We start from the raw sequence: 22,719 nt of genomic DNA, 5'->3' as shown, positions 1-22,719 counted from the left end.
TGTTATATACACAAACATAATCATATACAAGCACATATACATATGTATAAATACTTTACAATTACATAAAAAAAAAATTCTTTTAATGAATATTAATTTTTATTTTAATTTTTTATTTAAATTTTTTTTTTTAGATAATGATTTAATGCCTAAATAATAGTAAAAACAGAAATTCTTATAAATGGTAAATGTTATATTATAAAGGTATTCTAGCCATTAATAAACACAACATAAACTAATATTAATTTTATGACCTTGATTTTTAGGCGCCAAAATTTTTCTTTAAAACTATAATATACATGATACTTAAATTAAATTTTTACATACTTTTATTTTTATATATATGTAATAATAATATTTTATGTTTATTATTAAATTTTGATTGATATACTATAACAATAAATTTTCTTATAATATTGTAGGCTCTATAGTTAATGACAACACACTTGGTAGATATATAAGTATATAAACCTGGTATATATCTACATAAAGCTATAGGCTACTTAATGTCCAACATAATATGTATGATTTTTAAAAATAGAGTGTAGTTAGTAGGGGTAGCTATAGAGTGTGGTTTATTTCTATTGCTTCTTAATGTTTAGAATTAAAAAAAAACCAAAAATTAACAGGCTATAAAAAATTGTATAAAAATCTTATATATCATATTATATTTACACAGGTATATAACTATATAAATTTTATAATGAAAACTAAAGTATAAAAACATAAGAAATCTAATAATATAATAAAAAAAAATTTTTGAAATAAAACAAAGACATTAAAAAAATTTAGTAATAACCGGCAATCTTCTTCCATCATAATCCACTCAAAGACCTGATATCAAAAGAATTAAAAAAAATTAAAATCAGAAAGCATCTATTTTAAATATATACATATGTATATATATATTTATTAATTTTTTTTTAAAACATGTTTAATAAAATAATCCGTATTTGATATCATCAGTATTTTTATAACAAACATTTTTTATTTATTTGAATATTTTATAAATTAAAATTTATACACAATATTAAATATCTAATAAAAAAAACAAAACAGAAACCAAAAGAACAAAGAATTTCTTTAAAAATGACAAAAACAAAAAAAAACACATAAAATAAACAAAGAATACTACAAAATCGTTAAAAATATAAAAATATAACATGTATAACACATATATTTATACTTATACATACGTTACATAGCCTCATATACAATATAACACTTTCGCTTTTGTTAAACAAAAAATTTCAATTTTGATTATGAATTTTCTTTAACAAAAAAACAAAAAGCCTAGAATTATTTCGAATTCCTACAAATTCTCTAATTTCATATACTATTTAAAAAATTGTGGCAAATAGTAGACAAATCAACTATTCGTATTATGAATGTATGTTGTCTTTTGTTTTTTTTTCCCCTTATTTACCAATTTTTATTACTTATCAACATTCCTAACCGGGCGAATATTGATTTCACAAATTTTTATCATACGAACTGTTAAGCTTTAATTTTGGCAACAACATATTCTACAACATACAATAATTGACAATTCATAATTGAATTTGACATATTTGTCACATAAAATGTCATAAGTGACATCCAAGATTTGAAGTAACGTTAATTTATTAATTGAATTGAAAACCATTCACTATGATTTGAATAATTAACACTCATCCAGTATCAAATTTTTATTAGTAACAATTTTAACTATAATTTATTAATAGTTTGCACATTTAAAAAAAAAAACAAGACTGCCGAATTCACAACTTAAAGAGAAAAAAAATTCAAAATTTACTATATGTATATTTTTTTTTTGTGTATAATACAAAAAAATTTTATTTCCTTTATAATCAAAATTTAATACAAATTTAACCTTAGATTATTTCTACAATCCTAAAATAAAAATATTCTTTATATCGGATATAATTTCTATTTAGTATATATATATATGCACATACGAGTATAATATGTGTAGGTATAACATAATTCTCAAATTTATAAAAATATGTAACAAAACATGGGCAATTAGAAAAGAAAAAAACTAATAATCGTCATACAACTTTAATATGGCAAATCAACATAGCAATAATTTTTAAATAATTGTTATAAAAAACTAAATGTAGTCATAAACACAAATATATATACACACAGAAACGCTTACACATATTTCAAAAATATTATTAATGTTATTTTTGCTATTACATATGGCACACAGTGCATAATATAAAATTAATTAGCTTAAAACACCTCTCTCGGATACACGGGAAGCCGAAAATAAATTAAAATAAATATCAGATTTAATTATGATTTTTTGTGTTTTTTTTTTTTCTCTTACAATATTCTTATTTTGAAGACCCGGTTTATTTTATCGTGTTTCACTATAAGAAGTTCAATGTTTAAATCAATCACTTTTAATTTCTTTTCTTTTTTTTTTTGGTATTTAATAATGCCGGTAATAAAACAAAGTTATTCTTCAATACTTTAAGATTGCATAAAATTTTAGGTAATTTTTATTCGTGTTGCAGAATTACGAATTTTTGCTTCATAATTATTTTGATTTTGAATTTTTTATGAATTATATGTTTTTTAATACACAAACATTTATTTTACATTTTCGGAGTAAATTCGGAATACATTATTCGGAAAAATTTTTCGGAGTAAAAATTCGGAGTTGTTTAAACAAATTTTTAAATCAATATGGAAAAAAATTTGCATAAAAAATCAAAATAATATTAAAGAATTTGGTGAATAAAACTAAAATAATCGGACTATTAATTAATATAACTATTAATCAATATAAAATTCCGAAAAACAATTCTAGAAGCATATTAAAAGTAATTTTATTAGGTAGCCATTATAAACAATATTAAAGAAATTTATTAAATTTTGATTATTGTAATGATTTTCAAAATTATAAGATCAAACAGCTTCCATTGAAATTTTTTGAACTAATTTCTATTTTTTGTTTGCAAAAGGTTAAAATAACAATTAATTTGTTTTTTTTTTTTTGTTTTTTTAAACTCTATATCTATGGGCTATTTTATATAAAATGCATGTTTGTCCATATATTACTAAATGTTTATTATCTTAAAAAATAAAAAAAATTTTAAGAAAAATAATTTAATTATTGACATTGAATTTTTATATTTTCTTTCATATCTAAAATGTTTTATAAAGATCTAGTATTAAAGATACTAATATACTGCCACATAATATATATAAAATATATATACACATACACAGTAAGAAGCTTGAGAAAAACTAACAAAATTTTGTTGTAACTTAATTACATGTTTAGTGTATACAAGGTGGCCGGACGTGATGATATCACAAATATAAATGGGAAAATTTTGAAAAGAAGCAGTAAAACAATTAATTATAAAAATTTAATTATTATTATTATTGTTATTATAAATTATTAGAGTGTATATACTCGTATCAACAGTAAGATTTCAATATACTACTATGTTTTAGTATATAATCTATACTATTTCACTAAATAAAATATAAACTTTGACATTGTACTTTTAATTCCGAATCTTTACATGAAAGATATAAGAATGGGTAATTAAAATTCTTTAATAAACCTTTATTTTAAAATAAAAAGTATTCATTTTAAAATATAATCTTAATGGTAAGATCATAACTTTCAGTTTAATATCGATTAATGAAAAAAAATATATCAGTAAATTTTTACGATTAATTACAGCCTGGAAGTTTTTGATATTGACAAGTTTTGAAAATATCGCAAAATTTCGGTGTCTAAAAAATATATTTTTCAAATATTTTATATATTTTGTTTTTTTGCGCTCCAGTTTCAACAAAAATTTATTAGTTCTAAAAAATTTTTTTCCAATGTGAATTCGGAGTATTTGAATTATCAAATTCAACTATCGTATAATGTCACGATTTTATGTGAAGTCGAGTTCCGCTTCGCCGCATTACATTAGAATCTTTGTAAAATAATGTCACTATTCTGTCTAAAATCGAGATTGAAATATTTAATTCGGAATTAAATTATAAGTATGACCATGATTAATTATTCTAACAATTAAAATAGAATACAATTTTTCTTATTCTTTCAAGTTCATTGCTCATTATCATTGAAAGCCAAAATAGATTTTATCTAATTCTAATTTAAATATTCATAGAACAATAACTCAAAATTAAGTTGAATAATAATTTTAAACATAAATTTAATTCGACAAAGAAAATAATATAAAATTTTTTAACATTATTAATATTTTAGTTCCTGAATTTTCCAAATATATAAAAAAAAAAATCAAATTTAAAATTAGTAAAAAATGATTTTTCATTATAAAATCTTTTGTTTCCTATACCTTGCCAATGTATAGAATAATCCAATATAAAATTTTGAATTGAGATTATTTTCTAAATTTGGAAGATTATAATTTATAAAAATAGTATTATTCACTTCGATTTTATCGATTTAAGGTAGCTGAAAGTAGTTTTCTATTGAAATTTCATTAGACTACTTAATAAATTTAAATTATTATTTGTTATAACACTATACTTTCAAATTTGTACTGTCGGGCAGAAGCGAATGAAATGTCTAGTCATGGAAATATTAAAATTTACCTATACTAACTACAAATATGGAATTGCTCATTATTGTGTTAGTAAATGATTTTGAGGAAATTAAAGAATTCTCTTCAAAATTGCAAATATATACCAGGAAATAAAATTTTAATTAAGTTTTTGTTAAAAATCTCAAAATATGACTTATTTAGCATATTTACAATATGTTGATATTGGAGAAATTTGTTCAACAAAGTACTTCATTCATTTTGGAATTTAATATAAGAAACTACAGATTTGAATCCATCGTATGCAGGTGCCTTATATCCTGAATTTCTAATAAAACTGTAGCCGTTCTTTCAGTTGTATAGCAATACTATTCCAAGTGAAACAACAAGTATCAAATATTATATAAGTGAAATTCTCCATGCCATTGTTTCAAAATTTATAAATATGTGTTTGGGCTGCTAATATATGAAGACTTTTCACAGAATGATTCACAGACATATTATATGTACTTTAATAGATTGTTAAGTTTTGATATGATCGAGTGTGTGTTCCAGATTGTCTCAAAGACGTCTATTTCTTAAAACGCATAATTACCGCATATATTGGGTTTTCAATTCCGCAAAAATAATTTCACATCTACTGCGTTCACTTATGGTTAGTTAATCGTAAAAAACCAAATATTTGGGTTTCTTTACATGAAAGTACTTGAATGTAGCGGGATTTCTGTTATAATCTCAATTACAAGAACTTGAAAAATGTCGTATTCGTATACGATAATTTGTATTCGATGTCGTATTCGTATACGACAGATAATACCGACATTTTTTAAAACTATTTACTTATTGTTACGTAGAATCCATATTTCAAATTTTAAAATTCGCCATTTTTTAAAATAACTATAAAATAAACAAAATTTCAAATGAACCCTTTTGAAATTTTTATAAAATTTTTTTTTTTTTGATATGCAAAATAAAAGAATAATTCATTAAGCAAATTACTTGTAATACATGAAACGTATATAGGTACATTAAACCCATTACAATCCCCTCTTTAACACAATATTGCATATTATAGATATTGTACAAACCCACTTTTATATAACAATATAAAAGGATCATGTTAAAAGGGATGAAATCAACCATTGTTTGGTCTTTAATTTTTTACCGATTTGTTTTATTGCGTACGACAAAAAGAAAAAAAAAGAATTTTCATTTTTTTATTCATTCATGATTTGTAATCAATCATAATCAAAGGATTTTCATTATACGCATTAACACATATATGTTTGTATATATGGCAGCAAGTATAAACGCGAATATACGTAAAGAGATATTGGATGAGATATCCTTTATAATAAAATCAGGAAATTTCTTTTGACTTCAAAGAACAAAGGATTTTCGTTTTTTTTTTATTTTTTGTTTGAATAAACTTTTACTTTCAAATTTCTATATTGAACCCTTTCTTTAACCCTTTTTTAATTTATATTTTTGGAATTTTATATATTATGCATAAAAATATCTACACCCTGTAAAATGATGAAAGGTAAAACAAATTTAATGATATAGAATTGGTTTTCTTCTTAAACTTAATGTGTTACCAGTATATTTCAATTGTTAACTATGAAAGATATAGACATCGTTAACTCATATATAAATATAGACACGCGTATGTATGTATGATTATGTATTTGTAGGTATGTGTTACCATACAAGTAATGCCAGTAATGTTTTATTAAAATTTACACAAGTTTATCGCACGCTTTTAATATAATTTCAAGTAATTTAAAGGGTTGGAAAAGAAATATTTTTGCAAAAAAAAAATTCTTTCAATTTCCTTGATTAAGATGATATGAAAAAGGGTATTTGAAGATTACTTAATGATTTTATAAATTATAAGTTATGTACAAGACGGTCCATATGCATATTTAAAATATACATGTGGAAAAAATAAAATTTATAATGAAAATAATTTAAGCTCAAGGTTTTATAATAACAGCAGAAGATAAAAAATTTAAAATGAATATAACAATAAAGAATTTTTGTATTCTACCCGAACTCCATCAGGTGTTAAATCAAAAAGAATGATAAAATAACCGTAATGTGTTAGTGAAAGTTTTTGAGTGCGGACCTTGATTCCGCTTTGATCAAAATTACGAATCTGAATGTGAACACAGAAATCCTGTACACAAACCGATTGGAAGCCCGAATCTCGAATTCATATCCCAACTATCGAAACCAGAATCCGCACCCAAATTAGACCTTAAACTCAAACCCCGCTCGGAACCCAAACACGAATTCGAAACTGAATCCGAACAACACGAACCAGATTCTTGTTGTTCGAGTTCAGTTCCGAAATCTATCATGAGTTTCTATTATTCTAATAATTTTAAATAAATGCATTCCTCACATCATAAAATGAAATTTACTTAAATATTATAATTTTATATGCACCTTTAATAAATTGAAGAACTTATTATCGATTTTAGCATCCTTGCAATTTTATTATCCTTCAGAAAGCAAAAACAAAAATCTAAAAGAAAAAATTTAGCATACATAAGTATGTAAATATGAAAGTATACAAACATTATAGATATATATGCATATTATATACTTTATTTACATTATACTCTGCCATATAAATTTATTCACAAAGAAATGCAAATCCCCATTAGTATTAAATGCGCATGCTTGCCACTTTACATTTTTTTATAATATAGAATCCATATAAATAGAAAATTATTAATTGAATATATACAATGAATATTCAACATATTTTTATAAAATATTTACTAAGTAAATACATACATACATACATATATGTATGTGCATTAAATATTTTCATCTCAAGGGAAATTCTTATAATAATTAAAACAAATATTTTTCTTATTATCTTAATCATACCTACGTACATAAATATTTTTCATTCATTATAATTAATTCATAATTTTCTTATATTTCAGTTAATATTTGGTTACCAAATCCAACTATATCGTCGTCTCATATAAATTCATGGTTACCATCATCATCACAATCTATGCTATTTTTACCAACATCTTTAGAGATGTCAAAAACCTCAACAGTGAACTTTAAAGATAAAATAAATTATAATAAAGATGAAATTGAATATGAAATATCAAATGAGAATAATAATAAGAAAAAATATCAAAATCGTCATCAAGGACAAATTCATAAAGAAGAAGAAAATAATCAAAAATCAAAACAAGAATATGAAAATGAAGACAATCAGCTGCTTAAATTAAAAGAAACCAGCCAGACACAACAAATAATTCTCGATAAGAAAAAGAAAAAAAAAATCGAAAATAATAAAAATATATTATACGAGTCGACGTCCTTATCATCATCAGTATCATCAGCTTCATCATCATCAAATTCTTCTTCACCATCAATGCAATCATCATCACTATTACAACAAACTTCTCTACCACCACCATCATTAATACCGCCTCCACCCTTATTACTATCTTCATCGCCGTCTTCATTTTATTCAACCAATTCATTATCAAATGAAAGACCAACAATAAAAACAAAAAACATGAATTTATCTAACTCATATGGTGAAGAGATATTAGACTCCTTAAAATTTCCGAAAATCTTAACTAAAAATAAACAATGTGATTATCAACATGAAAATTATAATTTACACATATTACCAACATCATCAACATCAACAGTATCAGCATCAGAATCAATATCAACAAAAATGAATCAAATAAATTCATTAATACCATCAAAGAATACATTAAATGCTATTACAACTAATATGTATTCTGATGAAACGACACCATTGACAGAAACTAATACAAATTTATCGTCTATACGAACATTAACATCATCATCATCTCAATTATATTCAAGTTCTAAACAAATATTACCAGTAACATCAATATCATCGTCATTAACACAATTTAATAAAATTTCAAAGCTTTCTTCTCCAAAATTACATGAAACAACTACATCAATCCCATCGGATATAAATGATTCTAATATTAATAATAATGATGATATTTTAATGATAAAAGATCCTAAAGTAACAAGAAGTACAGCGGTATCAAAAATAATAACAACATCGACAACAACACCAACATCAGCAATAACATCATCTACATCAGCAGTAGCAGCAGCAGCTGCTGCTTCATTAATGTTACAATCGATACAACCATATCTTTTAATGCCATCTTTAACAAATACATCTATCACAAATAATTTAACAACATTGAATGAGATATCAAAACAAAAATTAGATTCCACAAAATCATCAACAACATTACATGATTTTTTACTTTTTCAACAACAACAACAGCAACAACAACAACAAGAATACTATCATAAAGAACAACGAAAATTTCTCCTTCAACAACAGCTTTTATTATCATCATCTTCATCATCATCACCATCATCATCGTCATCATCTTCATCATCATCATCAATACCATTGGATATAATACAACATTCACAAAATTCATCTTCTCACAGAATATCTATACCAAATTCCTATCCATATACATCCTTAATTAATTCATCAACGCCTTATATTTCACCATTACCATCACCATACATAATAAATTCGAAGGATTCAATACATTCTAACAATAATTTGAATGAATCTGAGAGTAAAATAAAAAAATTATCAAAAACAAAAATGGAATCAATGGTAGTAAAGAGAAATTTAGATAATTTTATACAACCTCTACCAGCATCAATATCAAAAATATATTCAGAGAATAGAAAATATGATTCCACATCAATTAATAATTCAATATTCTCTCATTCTAATAATTACAATAGTAAGGTGGACAATAAAAAAAGCTTTTATTCTAACAATTTAACAAGAATTTCAAATAGTTCACCGTGTGCTCCCAACTATTCAAGAAATTATTTAAATGATAAAAATTCTAACTCTCTATTACCACCATTTCATAATAATCTTTTTCCAATTAATTTTGATAATAATCTAATCCATTCTAATAATGAGAATATTCAACAAGAAAATAACAATAATATTCTGTCATTGAAGGAAAAAAATAATTATTCGATTATTGAGCAACAAAGATTTAATGAAATAAAACAAGAACCAATGGATGACATTCAAATTGGAACATCTAAGGAATTTAATAATTTGAATAATAATGATAATAAATCTAATTATACTTATAATCAGAAATCATCTCCAAATAATAATCATATAAATGAGCGGACTACAAAAAATATTGAAAGTAGTCGTAAAAGACATTTTAATAATTGCCCCTCGAACAACGAATTTACTTCATATTATAATTACATCAATAGCGTTAGTAGTTCGGCCACCGATAGCAATATTCGAAATGAAAGAAAAAATGTATTAAATCAATTAACGAAACCTCTTCAACCACTTTCAAATGGAAATCGTAAGTTAAATAAATGAATATTAAAAAAAAAATTATTTATAATAATTTTCAGTTAAACATTTTTGGAAATTGAGTAATAAACTTTGCAGTTCTGAAATTATTTTTTTTTGTTCCTGCTTTACTCCCCTTGGGAACATTGGACTTCCCAAAAGCTTCTCCAACGAACTGTGTTTTCTTTCTTTATTGTTATATGCCATGTATTCTTCAGGCGTTTAACACTTCTGCTCCATTGCGGGTTCCACTCCAATACCTGCCTTGCAATTGTTTCAGGTGGTCGTCACAATGTTTGACCTATCCATCTCCACATCTTCTTTCTTATTACTGTTTCGACAGGTTATTTGTGTGTTAAAGCCGAGAACTTCTGTGTCATTTATTCGTCTGGGACAGAATACACGGCAAATGATTCGTAGGGTTCTTAGGATTACCTGTATTTTGTCTGTGTATTTACTTTTTGCCAGCCATACAACAGGACTGATTTCACGCACGTGTTAAAAATTCTTAATTTTGTATTTCTGGATAAATGTGATGTTTTCGGATAGCTCATATTCTGCTAAATGCCGCCTTAGCCAGATTCAACCTGTTTTCTATGTCAACCAGAGGGGTCAACCAGTTGTCGATATTATACTGCCGAGCTAATTGAATTGGTCGACATGTTGTATTGAACTGGCATTTGGATGCTGTATTGGATGGATATGCTATGTTTATTCGAAGTGATTTGGTTTTTCTTGTGTTAATTTTCAGATCGACTTCAGCCGCCTTTCTGTGCTGCTCATTCAACTTTGCTTGCGTGTCTGATTGTAAGCGGGCTAGAAGGTCGATATCATCTACGTATTCCAAATCCTCCAGGTGGCTTACTGAAGTCCATTATATACCCCTCGGAGTGACTTTTGATCCACATTGTTTCGTCTAGCGCTATGTTGAGCAGCAACGACGAGAGTGGGGATCCTAATTAATGGACGTATTAAATACCTAATTAATGGGACGTATTATATGTTACGTTCAATACATACATTTTAGTCCATGTTATTCAATTGTAGAATTTAAATTCCGAATGAAATTTATGAAACGAGATGTTGAAACAATAGAATAGCTTCATGTACCACATCTTTACCGCAATCATCGACTTATTGGAATGAAAATTGTAAGATCAAAAAATTAATTTTTTTAAATTACCCACGAAGCCCCGTGATTTTACGCCGCACGTTTGGTATCTGCTGCCTAAGAGGAAAAACTATTTAAACGCAGAAAAATCAAGAAAACTTAATGCCAGCGAGGCTAGACAATTTTAAGCTGAAAGTTACAATCTTATTTGTTCCTAATTTTATTTAGTACATCCTGTACAGTTAACTAATGAATTGTCCCATATTTTATTGAACTGAACTCTATTTTTTTTCTCCTCCTGTTCCTTGCTCCTGTTTCTTAATTCTGTTGGTATAAGAAAACGATATGCTAATGAATTTGTTTTATTAAAAAGGGGTACTATACCTTTGTCCTGGTCCATTATACAAACTTTCTTATAAACTGCAATCAATCAATATTCTCAGTTATATCATAAAATTTTAATATTAATTTTAATGAAACATTGTGGAAATATAATAAATACAACCATGAACCATTAAAATTTCTTCAATCCTCCTCTCAAAATAAAAGTTTTAAAGAAATAAAAATCAACATACTTTCATATTTGATTTTGTATGCATATACCGTCTGTAATATTAAAATTCTTAATTAGCAAAACATCCCTCTTTATATAAGCGTACAGATAGTTAAATAAAAACGGCAAAAACCAAATGAATAAAATTGTTTATGGAAAAATGATGTAAAAATTTATGTATGTAAAAATTTTTTTGATAAAAGAAAAATAAATTCATCGTTGAATATTATAATGAAAAGTGTACATCTTATAAATTCCGAAACCGTAAACTAAAAACATGCACAGAAGATATTAATTAAAAACGACAAGAAAAATACATCATGCATACAATCATACATACTTATATGTTTTGGCTCTATTGTTGTTTTCTTTGCCCGACAATTTCTTTCATCTACGCAATATGGCAACCCCTTATTCATCTAAAACAGCAATAGCTTCATAATAATTCACTATAACATTATTATACACAGGTTATGTTCAAAAAAAAAAACTCGTACAATCTTATCACAAAATTAATTATATCTAGTCTACATTGCAAAATAAAACTAATTATATAACAAGCTGCGAAAAAATAGCAAAACAAGAAAAAAGATTAACAAATTATGATCACATAAAATTGTTATAAATCTTGTCATTCCCATCTTATTGAGTGAGCAAACATTGCACTCTATGCATATTGTATAAGGTACATAAAGCATAATACACGTAAATATATAAAATATTATCTTTAATTACAGGCATATTACGAACGTATACTACACATGTATTTTTATATATTAAAGAAATAAGTTGCAGAGTATCATACGTTATAACCATGATAAATGTTTCCGAATTAGTAGCACAGTCTGTTTTGTTGGCAGCATAAAAATGTTACTGAAAAATGCTATATTTAATTTTTAAAAAAAAAATGTCAAATTTTTTAAGTACCAGCTGATTGCTTTTTCCTGTAACATATCATAAAGCTCACAGTTGTCCTGTAACATAACATTACTCACAGTTGTCTACGAAATGTCAAGTAAATCGGCTCTTAAGAGAGTATGACTACAAATAAAATATAAACGCCTGATATCTTGTCTTCTTTTAAGAGGACACCATATTAGGTGGTTTAGGATTAATTTCTCTTTTGCAGCGCACCTTTGTTGTTTACTCGGTCCGCCTTCAATCTGCTTCACATACAACTCCAAATCTAAAATAAATTTTCAAATTAAATTAGTTGTCAACAAACTGTTTACCCTTTCTTATTTACTGTGACGATTTGTGTAGAATCTTAACTTCCGCTTTGTTTCTCCGCTTGTTCTCTTCTGTTTTCTCTCTCTGTCCCTCTCTCTCTCTCTTTGAGAAAACTTTATAGAGTATATCGTTTACATAAACAACATTTTTTAATTAAGGTTTTTACATTTAACTGACGTAAACATTGAACATTTTTTCTTAATTTTGTAAACAATTTAATGTTTCATTTAACTAATTCTATTGTTATAATAAAATATGCAAGACAAATATACAAACATTCAAAACTATTATAAAAAAAAATTCCTAATTTTATATCTCGACTTCTATACACCCATCAACATCTCATACCATACTCTCTTACACGCACTTATTTAAAATTTGTTTCAATTTGTGGAAATTTTTTGAATTCCTCCCCAATATACATAAGAACAACTCAATTAAAAATTTTGTTTTGAATTCAAAAATTTTATGACCTTTTCATTCCTTCCTTATATTTTATACAAATTATTTAAATTGATCCTTTATTTAACACATACCACTCTTTGTATGCGAAGACGAACTCTAAATACCTCTATGTTAATTTCAACTTTACAACCCCAAAAATTCAAAATCACAAATAGAGACAAGATATGTTTATAAAAATTCAAGTTATTTAAAAAAAAAAAAACAGGTTATACTAAAATCCTTTTAAAATTTACACTCTATAATGGCGGATACAAAAGAATTCTATCTTTGGACATGGTTATTTATTCATAAGCCATAAGGAAGAGCAATTTTTTTTTCCTTTATCTATGGAAAATACGGTAAATTCAAAATAACATAATAAAGGATTTATCATTCTTGTAAAGTGATTTTATTGGATTTGAGATTTCCTTTTATCCTTTGAAATATTCATTTTATATACGTTTGTATATATTTATTATAATTTTATATATTTTGTTCCTTGTAATATTTGGAACTGTGCGAAAATATAGAATTTTTCAATATTGTAATCGCCACAAACTTATGTATAAGAATAGAAGGGACAAGCATTTCATTTCCTATAACATTTTGCAAATTTTTCTATTATTCTTTTTTCCTTAATTTTTATTTTAGATATTGTGTATTTTAAAATTGAATATAAAAAATTAACTACAGACGTAAACAAATTATTATACCAAAAATACTTTGCATCTTTGCAAATACTAACAACAGATGGCTCATGCAATTTTTTATAATCTACCGCAGATTTCCACTTTATTAATCAATTTGAATGTCGGCATACTTAATGCTGCCAGTTTTTGTTCAATAAATGTGCTAATTAAACCAGGGTCCTGCCTCATATATAAACAAGTGTCAGTGAAATGGGGAATCTTCTTAACAATGTTAGTCGTACCTGAGCTTGTTTGTATAGTGTGTCCGGTGTTGTTACTCGAAAACACTTTAACAGAAGCAAATTATGATTTATACCAACATTACTAGGATAATTCATTTATATTCGAGTAACTTATGGTGTTCATTTTCTGACTATCTGGGTGAAAAACCTCTGGGGCGTGCAAGAATATGTTATTATGTGAATTTTTTCATTCTCAATTGTAGATATCAACTTAACTATGATACATACACTGCGTCATATCCCAGCATCTATCACACGATGAATGAAACAGCTTTTTGCATTCGACTGTTATGTCGTAACCAATCACAATTTTACCTCAACTTCGAATTTTTGACAATTCCCTTTGCTGTTACGATCTTATGGTTCAATATGCATAAAATAATGACCCTAGATATGCCTGGCATGCATATTATCTGATGATTTCATTAGAATTTGCAATAAGCCTTTTAAGTTGCAATGATTTGTCGTACTTTAATATACTTAGGGCTGAAAACCTAATACAGGCCTTTTGTCATTTTATTTTAATTGAAGCCGAAATTTTCAAATAATGTAGTCATTCCAAATAACATTATTTTATAACAAATTAATTTGTTTTTCTCCCATTTTAAATATTTTTTAAAAAATTTTATATTGTCAATTATTTTACAATAAATTTTCTGTGTCTACTAAATCGTTATTCATAACAAAGTCGATATAGTACATATACACAATTGACGTATACAAAACCAATGTTGTTCACTATTCCGATAGCAATATTGTAAATTTAATTTTATAACAACACCCTCTCCTTATCGTAACGTATACGTTATACGTTTATTGTTCTTGTTATATTTTCCATTTTTCATCTGGCCAGAAAACAACTTGTAAAAATAAGTTTATCTCATGTGAGATATTTTATAATATTTTGTATTACTTAACTCATACTACAATGTTACACATACAAACAAATAAAAATTAGATCGTATATAATATCTACACAATACAATTTTGTATGGTGAATAAAATGTACATATATGTATATATATAAATAAATTTATTTATGTGTTCTTTAAATTTTAAAGTTCTTGATGCGTTTCTAAACAAGTTTTTATTGAACAACAAGAACAGATGAACGAAAAAAAAAAACAAATCACATAAGAAAAATGAATCTCATGTTATCTAGCCACCATAGTGCTACCCTGTTACCCTCAATTTTTGTTTTTTTTTTTTTGTTAAATTTTCATTTGAAAATGTCATTTTATAATGGCTATGAGCTATGTGGTGGTGGTGGTGGCATTTTTACTTTTGAAAAAAAAACAAAAAGCAGAACAGAACAGAAGCTTCAATTTAAAAAAAAAAGAAGAAAAAATAGAATAGAAAGGATGCGGCTTTTAAGGATTTACCGCAGTAAATTTTAAAAAGCGTGTTGGTCTTATTATAACTATTTTCCATCTTTATTTTCATCTCTCCTCTCTTCTCATTTCATTCATTCTATTGTGAACGATTTTACTCAGAAGAATACTTGATTGTTGTACATACAGAGAGAGAAAAAAAAATATAAAAATAATAATAATGGGGGACCCGTATATTAACAAAAAAGTAAAAAAAAAAAAGGGAGTTAAAAAATTTTCAAAATACGTTTATGTTATAGCGGTTGTTGCTTTATAATGGGGTTGGTTTTTCACAGGAGTAATAAAAAGCAACAAAGAAAAAAAATTATTTTTTTTATAAAGTGGTGGTCACCTAATGGAGTTGTAAATTTTTTAACAAACAAAATAAAAATCAAAACCAAAAAAAAAGAGAGTGAGAGAGAAAAAAGAGGAAAATAACAGGACTTTTTATGTATTAAAAATGTAGTAAAAAGTGATTTTACAAGAGTATGAGTCTTACACGAGTTTAACACGAGTTCAAAATTAATGATGAAAAAAAAAATTTTTGAGATTTGTTTTTCTTTTTTTTTTTTTTAAAGAATGAACTTTTTAATAAAATGTAAAAAAAAAAAAGTTCAGCAAATAAAACCAGATGGTTTTTTTTTCTGTTCTAATTTTTTTTTTTCTTGAATTTTCTAAAATAAATCTTTAAATTTTTATTTTAAATCAAAAAAAAATTCGAATTTGTTTTATTTTTTCTTTCAAATTGATTGTCAAACTTTGAAATTATTTGAGCCTTTATACACACTTGTCTTCTTTTAACGTTTTCTTGTCTTTCTCTTCTTTCATTTACTTAACTTCTCTCGTAGATAAAAGAGAATGTTAGAAGAGTGAAATTGGAGAAGAGAAACGCTGATAGTATACAAGTTTATGTGTATTAGAGCTTATAAAGCTATACAAAAAGCAATTGAAACCCGAGATGTTAAATAAAAAAAAATTTTTTGAAATTAAGGAAATTTTGTTGAAAAAAAATTTTTTAAATTCACTTTTTATATTCTGTGATAGTGTGCCAGTTCCACTTGATTAGATGTAAAACAGTTGAATTAATTTGACTTAATTCAACTGGGCTCGTGTTTTGGATTTTTATTACAATATACAAGTATCTATGTTAACTTTGAACTAGTATTGGGATTGAATGATGAGGGCCATATTTAACAACCACCTTCTGAAGTGGTTTTTAAATATGACCCTCAATTATTATTCCTATGCACACTACTACACCATTTCCGATTGCCATGAAATTTATCAATCCGATTGTAATCAATAACAATGAATACCTACATTTCATTCCCTATTATATAATAATTTCAACTCTCAAATGTTGCGACCGCATTGTATACAATAACGGAAGTTATGTGAATGCACCAAATTTCGTCGAGTTTTGTGTTGCTCCATACAAGGTGAGTATAAATAAAGTAAAGTAGATGTCTGCCTGCCCATCTGTCTGTCTGTCTTTGAAGATCAACATTTCGAATATGACTGTCTGGACTTTGGAATTTAATCTTTACTGCAGGGGGATTTTACTAGTTTTTTGAATACTTTGAAGAAAATAGTCAGCTAATTTTAATGAAATTTTCTATAAAAACTCCATCTGAAAATACAACAGGTCACCCAACTTTTTTTAGGAAACCAGGTGTCGAACAACTGAATTTTTACTATCAGCCGAATTTACAATATTACTCTAATAGAGAAAAACAATCAAATAATTTACTTAAAATTTGATTTTGTAATTCTGCGGATATTAAAACAATGAACCACATAATTTTTTGTGAAAACTAGGATTCGGAAACACAATTTTCACTGCATAGTGATTTTACATATTTGATCTCAGAAACTAATTGATAGAATTTCTAGAAATTTAAAATTTGAGTTCTGGTTGTTAACGAAACTAATTATTAAGAGACTTTGCAGGGAAATCGAATAACGGAAAATATATTAATTAAATCAAAATTTCTACCTTTCATACAATTTGAAATAAATATTTCAAGTAAGCTTTCATAATATACGACATTTTAGGAACACGATCGGCTATGTGCTGATTACACATTTTTCTTCATCTTGACAGTTTAGGTCTCAATAAATTAAAATAATCTGAATAATATTCTGTTAGATCTGCATACATATAAATTTTCAAATTTGAAATAATATGGGAGTAGAAAGGAAATAACAAATTGCAGTTCATTGGTACTAGCATAATATTTCCCTTCCATATACATTCAATAATAATTAAATTAAATTTCCATTCAGCATACACAAATATTTATTATATATATATAAGTAAATATTAAGAATACTCACATAATATTTTTGTTTTTCGTATTTTACAAATTTTCCATAATATTAACTTGTTACTCAGACTTCATTATTCATTCTTATTCCTATATATATGAGTGTATTTTCAAAAATAAAGAATTTATGCAAACATAGACGATCACAACATAGAATTTATTATTCCTTAATAATTTTTTACTATTCCATTGACCACTCACATACATCCATTTTATGTATAAATTATCCAAATTACAAATAAGAAAAAATAAAATTTTTTATTATTTTTATGAAATTGTAGACACAAAGAAAATAATAATATAAAAATGTAAAAAAAAAAATCCTTAATTTATAAAATAATCTAATGTCCTTTTTATTTAGTTCTATGTGTATTTACAAATAAAATTAGTCTTTAGTATAATAATGGAGATCTAAATGTAAACTATACTTTATATTTGAATATAAATGGAAGAAAAAACAATAATGATAGTGAAATAATAATGAAAAACAACAAAAAAACAAATGGAAAGGAAAAAAAGAAGAAGATAAACGAAGTAACAAAAATGTTCAAACAAATCAAGAAAGAAATCCTTTTAAACAAATAATCCGTTAAGACATTGAAAAATTAGTATTGTACGAAAATATGTAAGTATAAATGTATGTACATACATGCACTTGTTTATTATAAGGAGAAAAAAATTTGAAAAAAAAATTATCCTTATTCTTACAACTTTACTATCAAATAGTCAAAGAGTCCACATAAAGCAATATTTTAATTATATCCCACCATACTATTTAAAATACTTAAATCAAAGGATTTCGCACTTAGACTCTTGGTTTATATTGTGAAAAATTTAAATCACTAAAAATATTACTGAATAGTTGGCAATATTGTGTAAATTTTAATTCTAATAATATTGCACATACAAGATAACATGATAAAATAATTATGTATATACTGTTTGTTTGAACAACTAGTCTGGTTCTTTTTAAAAGTTAAGAGGAATGAGAAAAGGACTAATATAAATAAATAAATAGAGACAAACAAATGTTGAACTCACCTCACTGACTGAATTTTTGTAGCGATGAGAGTTAACTGTGATTTTTACCCAAATTATCCAAAGCGATCGATCGAATTGGAGAGCACACCACAATATCTTGATGGTACACGGAATATCTTGGAATCGTCCGGTAACCATAAGTTTACCAACGAATAATAAGGCAACTATCCAAATATTGCACCTATAATAAAGCCTTTCCGAAGTTATGAATTTTACTAATACAACATTATAGTTACGGAATTAATAAGAATGTGCTTATTACACTACTAATTAATCTTAATGGAAATTTCTTCATGCAACTGCAGAACAGATGGATGACGTAATCGAAGGAACGAGTTAAAGGCAGAAAAATTCATTAAAAAAATTTTTCTTCTCGAACTGCCTCTAAGCGGTAGGTCACTGGTTCGAGTCCAGTTCGAGGAGAAAAATGTTTTTAATGAATTTTTCTGCCTTTAACTCGTTCCTTTCCGAAGTATTATAAAACTCTTATGTTCATTTATCTTATACAAAAATTGTTGCTGATCGAAATTTCTATGAATAGTAAGATTGGACCGGATCCAACCGCTCTTAAATTTATTATTTTCTTCTGCCTATCCTATCTTTCACATCGAAGATAATCAAAACAGTCACTTTCTCACTTGGGATCACAATAATTCATTCCCTCACTCCGGATTTCCACAAAAAAAATTAAAAAACGCCTTTGGAAAAATATTTAATAAAAACTCCACTTACAGAAACAAATCCTTTTTTTTGTAAAAATATAGTAGCTCAGATTGTAAAATTCATAAAATTAGTCGGATTTGTTGGCATTGAAGAAAAGTTCTGACAATGGTGGATTATTATTTAAGAAATCAAGTGACCGCCATATCCAAGTAAGATATCCAGAATTTTAGTGCCCTTCCAAATTCTAATTCCAATTTTAATATTAATTCCAAGAGTCGTCGCTCTAATAAAAAATCATCATCTAAAATCTTTGAACCAACTGTTGATACCAAAAGTTTGAATAAAATTTTTCCGAAAAAAAACGCTACAATATTTTTTTGGCGCAAAAATTTTTTTCATTTTTGCTCATGCATATCATTTTTAAAATAACAAAAACAAAAAAAAAAAAGAGTATATTTTTTTACAAAATTTTGGAAACGAAAATAACACTCTTTTTCCGGAACAACAGCAAAAATGACAGTTAAAAAAAAAGGAGTTTTACCCTTCATTTTAAACCCTTACATTATTCATATTAATTTTCTATTGTAACATATGCAAGGGGTGAAAATATTGCTGATTTTTTTTCAAAAATCATGAAAATTCAAAATTAAATCTCTGAAACCTATACATGACCTTGTAACATTTACAAAAAAATATAATTTTTTTTGGGTTGTTTTTGACATATTTTACCGAAAAATGAAGAAAAAAAAACTCACGCACAAAAAATTAACAATCAAAATGAAAATTTCAATAATTTTCTTCTTTTTTTTTGAATATCCTTGCATACTCGAATAACAAAATTAACTAAATGAAGGATATGTTCTGATACAGCTGAGGGGTTTGTATATACATAAACAATAAATATTGCTAAATAAAAAATATTTTTTTAAAATTTTGTATAAAAAAAAAATAACGAAATTTTAGAATACTCTCAATTCCCCTCCACCATTAAATTTAAAGCAAAAAGAAATCATTCAATTACGTATCTTATTTTTTTAGCAAATTTTAATAAAAAATAGAAAAAAAAAATCTCGGCTTAATAAAAAAAAAATCATTTTTTCCATTTTTAATGAAGCGAACAAAAAAATTATTTTGCTAGGTAAAATAATTCAAAATTTTTAATCACATTTAAAGATGGTGTAAGTAGCAAAATATTCGTGTTCCTTGTATAGTATCTGGCAAAAGCAACCAAACAAAATTATTTTCATGCAAAATATCAAGAAATATCAGAAGTGAAGAGCCGCATTTTTAATTCAAAATCAGTATCCTAGAAGAGCTATCAATATTCTGCAAGCAGTCTCTTAAAGAACGACTACGAGATTGTGCATAAACTCAATAATTCTGAATAATTTTAGACATTTAACCACGCTGAGGCGGTAGCATTCTTTATTGCAACTTATTGGAAATAGAGCAGTAAAAATTTTCGAGCTCATATATAGTGAGCGGTCTCCGAAAAGACCACAGTGAATTCCTATACAACCTCTGTACCTCACAGAACTGTGAGACTAATTGTGAATTGTTTTTACAAATTTTATCACAAGGAGATGGAAACGCCGGAAAATATTATCTAATGCTGCTAAACTGTATTAATATTGAGCTTAAGCAGCTCAATAGCGTTATTAGAACTATAGATGTGGCAACAATGATGAAATTCGAATAAAAACTCATAAGATTTTGATTTTCTATTATTTCTTTTAAGGTATGATTGCCATAGTTTCTATGCAAGTTAGTTTAATGCAGCTAATGTAAACCATATACTGCCAAATTTAAGTACCATTGTTTTCTATACTAAACTAACTTTAATCATAGAAATAATTTTAGGTTAACAAAGACCCCAACATCCGTACAGAGACAATAAAATTTTTATTTAACAATAAATTTTTACAAATTTTACCTAGCAAATTATTATTTATCAGCTTCAACCTCTTAAAATCAAAATCAATTATTGAATACATTATTACATTTGGATTATCATTTGAGTTTGAATCGAATTGGAAAAAAAAAAACTATTTTTTACCCAAAAATTTTTTATATAATTTTTTTTTTTATAAAAAACGAACACCATTTTAAACATATGAAAATATTATTGAAATTTCTTACTCTCTTAGACTAAAGAGGGTAGACTTATGATTTTTCCCATTTTATTTTTATTTTTATGTAATTTGAAAAAATTTTAATTCTAACGGAAATTCTCACGTTAATTTACAGTATTTTTATTCTAAAAAATACCAAATTTTTTTGTTAAAAAATGAAATAATTTTGAATTTTTTACAGAAATTTGTACTTCACGTACACACAAGTATGCAGGTATATATAAAGGGAGTGTATGCGGTGACATTGAAATGTTGCATTGTTTTTACCGCGTAAATGATATTTTTAAGTTTTGAAAATTGTGCGAGGACTTAAAAATATGAACATTTTAACCTTCAATTTAACTCGAACCTATACATAAAACCCATATCATATGAAAACGGTAAATATTATCAAAATTTAGATGATATTTTGTCCTCAAATTTTTCTTTCAACGCAGAATCTGACATAATTATGTATTATAGAAGACTGTATTTGAAAAATTACTGCTCTTGTAAATTTAGTTATTGATTAATATTTTTGAACGGATTTGAATTTAATCGTAAACAGCGCTCATAAACCAGCATACAATCCAGTATTTCATGGACGTACAAAGCATATTGATATACCGTTCTACTATATAAGAGATGCTGTTAGGGCGGGTTTGTTGAATATAAGATATTTTTCTTCTGATAACATGCCAGCTAATACTTGCACTAAGGCTTTATCAAGTGAAAAACATTAATCGAAGGAAGATGTCGAAGATACAAGTAGTTAGTATGGAATCACTGCACTTTCAGTTTTTGGACTTAAGGTCGCTCCGTTGTCTTAAGTTAGTTTTCGATATAGTTTTTATTCATCAACTTGTGGTGGGAAGCGTGGTTGCCTCGGTTTTATTCGGTCGAATTTCTTACAGAGTGAATCCCAGCAACTTGAGGTCAGTTGAGATTTTCAATATGCTGCATCATAGGGCGGACTATGGGATGCATGAACCAGCG

General features: G+C 26.0%; 1 protein-coding gene across 1 annotated transcript; it reads left to right on the top strand.

Moving 5' to 3' along the window:
- The first annotated feature begins 4,738 nt into the window (after positions 1-4,738).
- Positions 4,739-12,471, top strand: LOC129612936 (putative uncharacterized protein DDB_G0277255). Its single transcript, XM_055526789.1, has 7 exons — positions 4,739-4,794; positions 6,722-6,882; positions 7,508-7,626; positions 7,891-8,708; positions 9,042-9,572; positions 9,855-9,952; positions 12,344-12,471. The coding sequence occupies exons 1-7, from the start codon at positions 4,739-4,741 to the stop codon at positions 12,469-12,471; spliced, it is 1,911 nt and encodes a 636-aa protein (XP_055382764.1).
- Positions 12,472-22,719: the final 10,248 nt, after the last annotated feature.

The sequence above is a fragment of the Condylostylus longicornis genome, unplaced genomic scaffold (assembly GCF_029603195.1).
Source record: "Condylostylus longicornis isolate FDR11 unplaced genomic scaffold, ASM2960319v2 ptg000079l, whole genome shotgun sequence".
NCBI lineage: Eukaryota > Metazoa > Arthropoda > Insecta > Diptera > Dolichopodidae > Condylostylus > Condylostylus longicornis.
The sequence above is the reverse complement of the archived record's forward strand: the minus strand, read 5'-3'. Positions and strand labels throughout refer to the sequence as shown.